Source organism: Lycium barbarum, chromosome 10 (assembly GCF_019175385.1).
Source record: "Lycium barbarum isolate Lr01 chromosome 10, ASM1917538v2, whole genome shotgun sequence".
Taxonomy (NCBI): domain Eukaryota; kingdom Viridiplantae; phylum Streptophyta; class Magnoliopsida; order Solanales; family Solanaceae; genus Lycium; species Lycium barbarum.
The window spans coordinates 107,744,426-107,755,658 of NC_083346.1; the positions used below are offsets into that span (position 1 = coordinate 107,744,426).

Genomic DNA, 11,233 nt, shown 5'->3' on the forward strand with positions numbered 1-11,233 from the left:
AACACCACTCCGTCATCCCAATTGTCCTCACTCTTTACGTAATAAAACCTTATTCTAACTAACAACTACAACCACACTGTCACTTCTAACAGCCATCCCAATCAGGAACGAGAAACTCTTCAGAAATATTAGTGTAAATACTAGTATTGATTAGATATACTGCGTCGTTCAAAGAGAACCTTGAGTAGTTATTATTTGATTCAACAATTATGTAACTAGTTTGGTTTTTTTGATGTTCTTTCTGTTTGAGGTCAAGGAGACTGTAGGTCTGTAGCACCCTTCCCGGAAGGTGGTTGTAGTCCTAGATGCTCTTTAGTCTTTAGGTTAGTAATTTTTTTAATTGTTGATGGTAATATTCACAATTATTAACAAGGTGGAATACGACATAAAAAAAAGAAATACTTGTCATTTATCAAAATAAATTACCAAACAAATACATGAGGCAAGAGCAAAAACAAAAAAAAAAAAAAAAAAATGGTAAATTAAAGCTATTCTTTTTTCCCCACAAAAACTAAGCTATTCTCTTATCCATATTTTGGACAAGTCGACGCATTTGAAATCTCCAAAACAAGAAATAAGCTAACCCAAATCCAACTAATACAAACAACCAAACATTATCTTCTTTATTATCCTCTTCCTCCATTTCCACTATCCTAAACTCTTCTCTATCTCCATTTCCCATTACACCCTCCATCACATGCCCATATAACACATACACCTTATTCTTATTCCCCACTGTAACAGCCGTCGCAAACCCTTCCGCATCAAGGGCAATTTCGTCAAACACCACTCCTTCATCCCAATTATTCTCACTCTTTAAATAATAAAGCTTGTGTTGACTCACAACTAGAACAACTCCGTCACTTCTAACGGCCATTCCGTCAGCTGCAGTTAAATCCTTGTTTAAATTAACCGTCTTCGCCGTCCCGTCGTTAACATTGACTTTGTACATTTTCCCTGCATTTAGAAGTGACAAAATTAGCCCATAAAATCATAACGCACAAGTTCGGGTTGGTTATTAATCCGTATATTTATTATCTCAACCCCTCTAAATTTAGGCTGATATTTTGTCAAAATTAATCCATAAGAAATTGTCAAGATATTTTAAAAAATGCATTTTTTTTATTTAATATGTCATATATAGTCTAATAAAGAAAAATAATAATTTTAGTAGGTACTAAAATATTACTTCCTCTTTATGTCGCAAAAAAAATACAATTTCATATTTATAAATAACTTAACTTAACTCCCCTTTAAATGACTCACCACCACACATGGCATATTATATCACTTATTTTAAATCACAAATTTCAAAAATTTCATTTTTTCCTTACACTCCTTTCTCGCCAGAGAGAGAGAAATTACATATATAAAAAATAAGATAATTAATTAAAACTTAACAAGGATTTGGCTGGTTGAATTTTTACCTGTATTTGATTGGACCACAAGTAAATATCCTTCAGAGATATAAACGACACCGTTTAATCCACATTTATGATAGTCTACAGTCATGTCCACCGGATGAGATTTGTAGACCTCCGATCTCGAGAAAATCGAAGCTTTTCCTTCGACATTCACTTTCCATATAAAATCCCCATCGGAATTGGTGATATAAGCGTTTCCGGAGAAATCAACGGCGACATCATTCGCCGCGGCTGGGCGAATTGTTTCCGTCACGGTGGCGATCGGATTTTGATCCTCGTTGTCTAGCAGCGGCGTGAGGAAAATGCGGCGGTGGGTGTGGAGGTCATAGGCAGCGAGTGCGTTGAAAGGGGAAGGGAAAGCAGCGGTAGGGATACGGTGAATGCAAGCAAGGAGGCGATTGTTACGGCGATCAATAGCGAGACCTAAAAATGAGGAATTTGACGGCAAATCGGTATCGGAGATTAGGGTTTCGGTTAAGCCGGTGTGGGAGGAAATGGAGAGTAGTTCCTGATGACGTGTACCGCCAGAGATGAAGTTGTGGGAATTCGGATTCCAAGTGAATGATTCAGGGTAGAGAGAAGGTGATCGGAAAGTGATGACGTGGCCGATTTTAGCGGCTGAGACAAGGATTAAGCTGACGGAGATTAAAAGGGCGTTGAAAAGGGTAAGGGATAAACTTGATTTCATTGTAGGAGTACTACGCTTTTGTTGTTTCTCCACGGAATATAGTTTTATAACAATTCTTTTTTTTTTTTTTTCAATTCAAACTAACTTGGCCAGCAAGCCGATGAATCTGAGGCATTGGTAAAAGCTTTGATTTCAAGGTATATGACACTACTCTTTTTTTTTTTTTTCTTTTTCAATTCAAAGTTTAAGGTCACTGCTCACTGTCCCTGGTATATGTATTTCTAATTATACCGTAGGGTCGTTTGGTACGAAGGATAAATATAAATAGTCTTGGCATAACAATTTAACAATTTCTTATCCTTAGTTTGGTTAGTAATCATGTAATAAGTTATCCAGGAGTAAAAATAGTGCTGGGATAACTTATACCTTGTCACAGGGTGGAATAAGTTATCCAGGAGTAAAAATAGTGCTCGGATAACTTATACCTTGCCATAGGGTGGAATAAGTTATCCCAGGATAAGTTATCTCGGGATAAGGAAGAAACCTCTTCTTTTTAAATATTATGTAATGTATAATACTTTTAGTCCAACATACCAAACAATCAATAAAAAATAACTCCAGAATAACTAATCGCAGCATAACTTATCCCAACGTAATTAATCCCAGCATAACTTATCTCAACGTAATTTATTTTTGAACCAAACGACCCCTTATTAATATTAGAGTAGTATGCACAATACTCCCAGGTACAAAGTGTTTACGCAACCTTTAAGAAAAGGTAAAAGGGTCAACAATACCCCTCTACTTTGGGAAAAGGGTCAAAAATATTTTTCGAACTAATTTTAGGTCAAAAATATCCCTCCCACCATTAAAGTTTTCAAACATAATTCTCTTAACAGAAATTCTCAAACTTTTCAAAATAACCCGATTATATTTTTTAACCCGCTCCATTATTTAACTCGATCCAATTAAATAATAACCCACACTATCCCCCATTCCCTTCCAATTCTCTCAAAGAAATGAAATCAGGTTATTATTAGTTCGGTCGGCTTAAAATGGAACGGGTTTAAAAAATGAAATTGGGTTATTTTGGGAAGTTTGGTAATTTCTGTTAAGAAAAGGATATATTTAAAAACTTTAATGGCGGGAGGGTAATTTTGATCCAAAATTAATTCGGATGATATTTTTAGCCCTTTTCTCAAAATAGAGGGGTATTTTTGACCCTTTTCCCTTAAGAAAATAATAATAAAAAATAGGTATCTTGACTAAATTATCCTTAATTAATAAGTCTCTTGCTTATTTACTGTCTCGAGTAAGTAGGGATAAATTTGAAAAAAATAATTAATTCCTTCTTATAATTAATTCCTTCTTATGTAAGTGTACAATTATTTTGAACTAAAATAAAAAAGTCAAGTGGACACAGTTTTTGAACCGGAAGGAGTAATTAATAGGAAAATTTTATCTACCTTTATTTAATAGAGATAACTTAAATAGTAAACCATATATATATATATATATATATATATATATATATATATATATATATATATATATATATATATTTGAAATGGAATTAGTAAACCATACATATATTTATTGTTTTGTTAATGAGCGTGAATTCTTGTGCTGAGGGTCTATCGAAAATGGTCTCTCTATCATTCAAGGTAGGGGTAAGGTCTGCATACAATCTATCCTCTTCAGGTCCCGCTTTGTGAGATTACATTAGATATGTTATTGTTGTTATTGTTATTAATTAGCGTGAGATGAACTAAAGTGACAATTAAAATGAGATAAAAACAGTAATGAAGCTTGCAACAATTGTTTACCTCTGATCCTCGTGATCTGCACCTCTCCTTTGCTACATTTGATGTCAACTTCGGACTGCACTATGTCCCAATCCTCCGTACAAGCTCTTCCATTACTAGAAAAAGATATTTTTTTCATTGACATTCATTGAAAAATTTGTGCTATAAAATATAATTTTTTCATCTCATTCTTACCGAACCATCTCACTGGAAAAACACGTGATGGAAGACAAGTTCCCACAGAAACGCTGGGAAACTTCATACTTTTTCTGTGTGAAAATACTAATATTTCGTTTTTTCCACCGACATTCAATGAAAAATTGCTACTGAATATTTTTCAGTGGAAATCAATAGGAAAACAGAGATTCTTTAGTAGTTTCCTTTGCTCAATTTAATGTCAACTTTGAATAATAATAAACCTCAATCCATATTGTAGCGCATCTTGAATATCACTGGATTGTCATCAAAATTGTTGAGGAACTGGCCAAATTCCATAAGTACTATTAGCATCCATCTTGTGACAATTTATTTTCTAACATATTTAAGACGCAATGATAGGCACTGGCTCTCATTTAAAGTTCTTCTTCCAACTGTTGACATTGATAATCAGCTTGAAGTTCAAAGAGAAGAAAGGGAAGCTCGGGCCTTGTTTGTATCAAATGAAAGAGACAATTGTTTGCCAAAGCTAAGCCCAAATTCCAAATCATCTCTTTGCTTGACTTTATAAACATTTTTTTGCGCGGATTGCCCTTCTTTTGGGGTGGTCTTTAAATTTTGCCCTTCAAATTTATGGTCTTTAAATTTTGCCCCTCATATTTGTGGTCTTTAAGTTTTGCCTTTTGCTTGGAAAGGTGGGCGAATACATGAAATTCTGGGTTCGAACCCCCGCTCAGGCATAAAATAAAAAAATAATTTCGCCAGGCAGGACTGGGGGAGTGTATGCCGGATCCAGCATACAATCTTTAAGAAAAAGCTAAAGTTATGCCGGATCCGGCATAACTAAAAGTCTGCCCCACAAGACAGAATTTTTCCTAAGACATAGTTTAGTTATGCCTTATGGGGCAGAATTTTAGTTAAGGCATAACAAAATTATGCCCCATAAGGCAAGAACTTTTCTTAAGGCATAGACTTTGCCTTATAAGGCAAAGTTTAAGTTATGCCTTAAGGAAAAGTTCCGTCTTATGGGCATACTTTTAGTTATGTCTTTGGGGCACACTTTTTAGTTAAGGCATAACTAAAAGTTTACCTTGAAAAGTAATATATATATATATATATATATATATATGCTTCAAGGCAAAGTCTGCAGGAGGGGGCATAGCAAAATTTAAACTTTGCCTTATAAGGCAAACTTTTAGTTATGTCTTAAGGAAAACTTACGCCTTATGGGGCATACTTTTAGTTATGTTTTATGGGGCACACTTTTAGTTAAGGCATTACTAAAAGTTTACCTTGAAAAGTTAAAAAAAAAATACGTATATATGCTTCAAGGCAAAGTCTGCCCCCTCCGGTAGACTTTTAGTTAAACATGACTAAAAGTCTGCCGGAGGGGGCATAGCGAAATTTAAACTCTGCTTTACAAATTTTTTTAAAATTTTTGACGGAGCGGGGGTTCGAACCCGGAACCTATGGGTTTTAGCCGAAGGGCAAAATTTAAAGACCACAAATATGAGGGGCAAAATTTAAATACCACCCCAAAAAAAGGGCAATTCTGCGAATATAAACAAGAGTGGGCTTTAGGTTCAAGACGAGCTATTCACCAATAAGCCGTTCACTTCAGTTCCATCTTCTGGCCCAATTTGACAGCCCAGTTTAAGACGTCAACTGTAGTCCATTTTTTCCGGGTCATTTGCGCGATTATCCTTCAAAGGCACCGGTCTTTAATTTTTGTCCCTCAAATTGGTGGTCTTTAATTTTTGCCAGTTGTTTAATATCATGAGGTTTGGTGTTCGAACCCAGGCTCAATAAAAATAAAAAAAAATCGCAAGGCCAAGTTTCATAACAAAGTTAGGCCTATTCGGGCCAAAGTTAGGTCTCAAGCAGAGTTTTGAAGGTGAAGGTAAAGTTTACAAAATACAGCTATCGCATTATATGACTCTATCTTTTTACAAAATTAACTTGCTAAAAAATAATCAAAATATCAAAATTAAGCTTAAATTTCATTTGTCGTATTTTTTTTTTTTCTTTTGAAGGAATGATCATGTCTTTTAGGATATTCTATCAGTATATGATATATACCATGTAAGTATCATAAAAGAGTGAAGAGCTTTTTTGAAGGAATGAACCAGTCTTTTATGATACCATATCAGTATATGATATATACTATTTGAGTATCATAAAAGACTGAGAAGTATTTTTTTTACAAGTAAAACTTGCTAAAAATGATATAAAAATTAAAATATCGAAATGAACCATTCCTTTATGATATCATGTCAGTATATGATAGATACCATGTTGGTATCATACAAGGCTGAACCTTTTTTTGAAGGAATGAATCAATCCTCTATGATAATCTGTCAGTAGATGATATATATCAGGTTGGTATCATAGAGGGCTGGACTCTTTTTGAAGGAATAAACAAGTCATCTATGATACTTTGTCAGTATATGACATATACCATGTGATTATTATAGAGGGCTGAGAAGTATTTTTTATTTTTACTTTAAGGAATCAATCAGTCTTCATGATACCCTGTCAGTATATGTAGGGGCGGACCCACATATAATATGCCGAGTGCTCGTGCACCCGTTAACCGCGATGGAAACTTTGTGTACGTATATAGAAAATATAGGGAAATGGTTTTAAAGTATTTCGTTAGCACCCATTAACCAAATAGTGTGAAGGGTGCTTTGGTTTGGACGCTGAATTTTCAGGCTAGGATTCGAATCTAGCTGCTGCACTTCTTTTTTAAAATTATAGGTTCTTCCTATTCTACTGAAAATAAGCAAATAGAAGCTTTTTTTTTTTTTTTTTTTTTTTTTTTTTATAAAAAAACCTCGACTCTTCTTTTATGGAGTATACTTTTGCTTACCTTTTCTTTATTAGTTTTTTATACTTTCTAATATTTCATTTCACTAAGTAATTTATAAAAACTTAGCAGGCTTCCAGAAACTAAAAAGACAAAGAAACCCTTATTGGCTTCTCTTTCTTGGTCGTAAGAAAGAAACTGGAAAAAAAAAAAAAAAAAACGAAAAATGGGACGATGCTACACAACAACTAGCAAGTTTTATTGTCCTCTCCAAAAATCTCAAAATGAAAATACAAGAAACAAGGTAATAAGATTTAACATTTTGATTATAGCTGGAAATTTTGGGTATAAGTATGACACGCGATAGATTAGGATTTTGGGTTTTTGCAATTCTTATTGTTGGGTTAATGGGTTTCCACAATGGTTATTGCTTATGCTTTGTAAAACAAATTCATTGAATGATTTTGTTATTTCCTTGTTTAATTTGTTAAGAAGAACCTAAGGTACTCGCAACTATTAGCCATGATGCTATCATTCATCGTTTTCAACGTATAAAAAGCCGGCGAGCATAATTGTGACTTGTGATTAGAAGTCTTTTTTTTTTTTTTAATCATGATATTATTAATGTTCATTGTGATTATAAGTATTTTCCCAATAATTTTAATCATAGTTTTTCATTAATTTCTTTCATTGTCGCGTTTGAATAATTGTGCCTTTTTTTTTTTGGTAACTAACTTTTCTTATTAATCACTAAGTGCAATATTTACAAATCCATAGCATACTAACACAGTATAGCTATCTAAAATATGAGACTCAAAAAATCCAGCAGTCCCTAGTTACAATCAAAACAGCAGCTGCTGTAACTTAGATCTAATGCCCAGAGAGGCTCTAACATTACTCACATAGGCTATTTCTCTAGCTAACACGTCCCATTGTTTTGACTTGTTTTCAAAGGTTCTCTGGTTCCTTTCAAGCCATACTGCATGTACAAATTCTGTGTATACCAGCTTCAATATCTGAGCAGCCTGTGATTTACCTTTTGTATTTGCTACAATCCAGTTTTCCTGTTGTCCCCATGACTTAGCTTGGAACCCAGGTCTGTTTAACCATATCAACAATTTTTGCCATAAAGTCTGAGTGTAGGAGCATTGCACAAACAGGTGATCTCTAGATTCAAATTGTCCTTGACACAGTTTGCAACTTTGATCAACATCGATACCCCAAGCAGTTAGTCTATCAGTTGTCATTAGTCTGTTTTGCATTTGGAGCCACAGAATAAATTTGGCTTTAGGTCTTGCTTCATTAGCAAACATCAGGCACTTCCAAGAGATTCTGTCCCTTTCTCCAAGCAGATGTAGGTATATTACTTTTATAGTAATTGGTTTCTGATTTCCAAAGCTCTGGTTTTGTTCCAAGATGCCTCTAGTTCCCATGATCTGCTTCACCATCCAAGATGCCTGATTCGGACTTGGCATAGTGAAGAACTGTTGGTTCTTGATATAGTAACTATGGATCCATCTGATCCATAGTTTGTCAGATTTATAGGCCAAATCCCAGCAGGTTCTAGCAATTGCAGGTTGGTTCCAAATCTGGATGTTAATCAAGTTAAAGCCACCAGCTGATTTAGGTAGACACATGTTATCCCATGCCACAAGTGCCCTTTTAGTAATTGTATTTGTGCCTGACCAAATATAACTCCTATAGTAGCCTTCGATTGCCTTCAACACAGCTACAGGTATGACAAACAACTGAGCCCGATAAGATTGAATTCCAAATAGTACAGATTGTACCAGTTGTATCCTTCCGGTATAAGAGAGTTTCTTAGCAGTCCAGGAGGAAATCCTTGCTACTATTTTCTCTATTAGTGGGGACCATTGGAGGACAGTTAATTTTTTGGTGGACAAGGGTATCCCCAGATATTTGAAAGGCAATGTGCCTAATCCAAAACCAAATTGTTGGAGAAGAGCAGACTGAATAGTATCACTTATACCCCAAATAGAAAGAACTTTTACCAATGTTTGCTTGTAGTCCAGACTAAGTGATTGATAGTAATTTTATGTTAAAGGAAATGAGCAGCCACGACCTCAAAATCCTGAATCCGCCACTGAGTATATGATAGATACCATATGGGTATCATATATGGCAAAACTCTCTCTCTCTCTCTCTCTCTCTCTCTCTCTCTCTCTCTCTCTCTCTCTCTCTCTCTCTCTCTCTCTCTCTCTTTAAAAGAAATGAATCAGTCCACTATCATATCTTGCGAGTATATTGTATATCATGTGTCAGTCATCCGTGATACCCTATCAGTATATGATATATACTATTTGGTATCATAGAGGATTGAGTTGTATTTTTCTTGAAGGAATGAATCAATCCTCTGTGATGGCATGTCAGTATATAATATATGATATATACCATGTGGGTATTATAGAGGATTGAAGACTGTTTTTCTTGAAGAAATGAACCATTCTTGTATGATACCTTGTCAGTATATGATACATACCATGCGTGCATCCTAGAGGACTGAGTAGTGTTGGAATGTATCTGTCATCTATGATACTCTGTCAGTATAAGATATATATATATCAGGTTGATATCATAGAGGACTTAGTGTTTTTTTTAAAGGAATGAACTGTCAGTCCTCCATGATACTCTGTCAATATATGATATACCTTGTGGGTATCATAAAGGAATGAGTAGTCCTTTGAAGGAATGAATCAACCTTCTATGATATTATGGCAGTATATGATATATACCATGCGGGTATCATAAAAGATTTAGTTGTATTTTTCTTGAAGGGATGAATTAGTCCTCCATAATACTATGTCAATATATGATAAGGGATGAATTAGTCCTCCATGATACTATGTCAATATATGATATATATCAGGTTGGTATCATAGAGGATTGAGTGTTTTTCTTGAAGGAATGAACTGTCAGTCATGCATGATACCTTGTCAGTATATGATATATACCATGTGGGTATCATAATATGCTGCAACAGTATACTTCAATTGCTACTGATTTGATATACCATATGCTAGAATAAACTGTTTTTTGAGATATAGAAGAAAAATAAATAAAAAAAAAACATAATATATCAGCTATCCTTTTTATTGACAAAAAAGAAAAAAGAAAAACAAAAAGGTGAAAAGTGTGTAGAATTAGACTATGAAAAAAAAAAGGCAATAAAGAAACAAATAATTTGAAAAAAATGAAATTAGAAAACGAGAAAAAAGTAAATGAAAATCACCAGATTTTTTTTTTAAAAAAAAAAACAAGGAAAAAAGGCGAATGAAATTAGACTGTGGAGATAAAAAAAATATTAAAAAATAAACAAAAATAGAAATAAAAAAAGAAAGAAAATAGAAAAAAAAAGGGGGCTAGAATTAAATATGGAATCAGATTATGGTAAAAAGAAAATAAAAAATAGTATGATTGAGGAAAAAATAAATGAACAAAAAAGAAAAAGACACAAAAAAAAAAAAAAAAAAGGAAAGAAAAGAAGATAAGAAGTAGAGAAATAAAAAAGAAAAGAAGAAAAATGAGACAATTACCTACAAAAGCTACAATGAGTATTAAGGATAAATAGTTTTGGGGATATGAAAATAAAGGGGGCATGGAAAGATAATTATTTTGTGTAGTGGGCATTGATGTTCTTTCCCCCAAATGTTTTGCCAAAGCTAAGACAAAATCATCTTTGCTAGACTCTATAAGCAAGAGTGGGCTTTAAGTTACAAGACAAGTTATTGGGAAATTTGCACGATTGTCCTTCATACAGACTGATCTTTAATTTTTGTCCCTTAATTTGCTGGTCTTTAATTTTTGCTCTTCGTTTAAAAAAGTGGCCAAAACTACCTCAAGGTTCTGATTCGAAACCCAGTAGAGTAAAAAATAATAATATGAACCTATGCCTATTCGGACGAAGTAACCTAGAACCTATGTCGGAGACGGCAAACTTTGCCTTGTAAGACAAACTTTTAGTTATGCCTTAAGACAAAGTCTGCCGCAAAAGTCTTACCTTGTGATTTTTTTTTTTGACTGAGCGGGAGTTCGAACCCAAAATCTCGGGATATTTTCGACCACTTAAGGCCAAAAATTAAAGACTAACAATTTGAAGGGCCAAATATTAAGAGTCCGGAATCAAAATGCCCCCAAAAAAATCATGTGGAATCAAAATACCCCCACAAAAAAAAAGTGACAAAAATACTTTTATTACTGCGCTAAAGCAGTTCACGGAGACGGAGCCGTTAACTGCTTTAGCGCAGTATTTTACCGCGTTATCGAAGCAGTTAAAAAAAAAATTGGCCAACTTTATTTTTTGCAACACTTAGTGTTTTTTTTTCATACTTTGACCAATGATTACTCGTGTGTCAAGACTCCGAAACGTCAATATTTTATATAGAACCTGATA

General features: G+C 34.1%; 1 protein-coding gene across 1 annotated transcript; it reads right to left on the reverse strand.

Moving 5' to 3' along the window:
• Nucleotides 1–379: 379 nt before the first annotated feature.
• LOC132614911 (uncharacterized) lies at nucleotides 380–2,284 on the reverse strand. Its single transcript, XM_060329466.1, has 2 exons — nucleotides 1,428–2,284; nucleotides 380–957 (listed from the first exon to the last, which is right to left on the reverse strand). Exons 1-2 carry the CDS (start codon nucleotides 2,110–2,112, stop codon nucleotides 512–514), a joined length of 1,131 nt encoding a protein of 376 aa, XP_060185449.1. The 5' UTR covers nucleotides 2,113–2,284; the 3' UTR covers nucleotides 380–511.
• Between the last annotated feature and the right edge of the window lie 8,949 nt (nucleotides 2,285–11,233).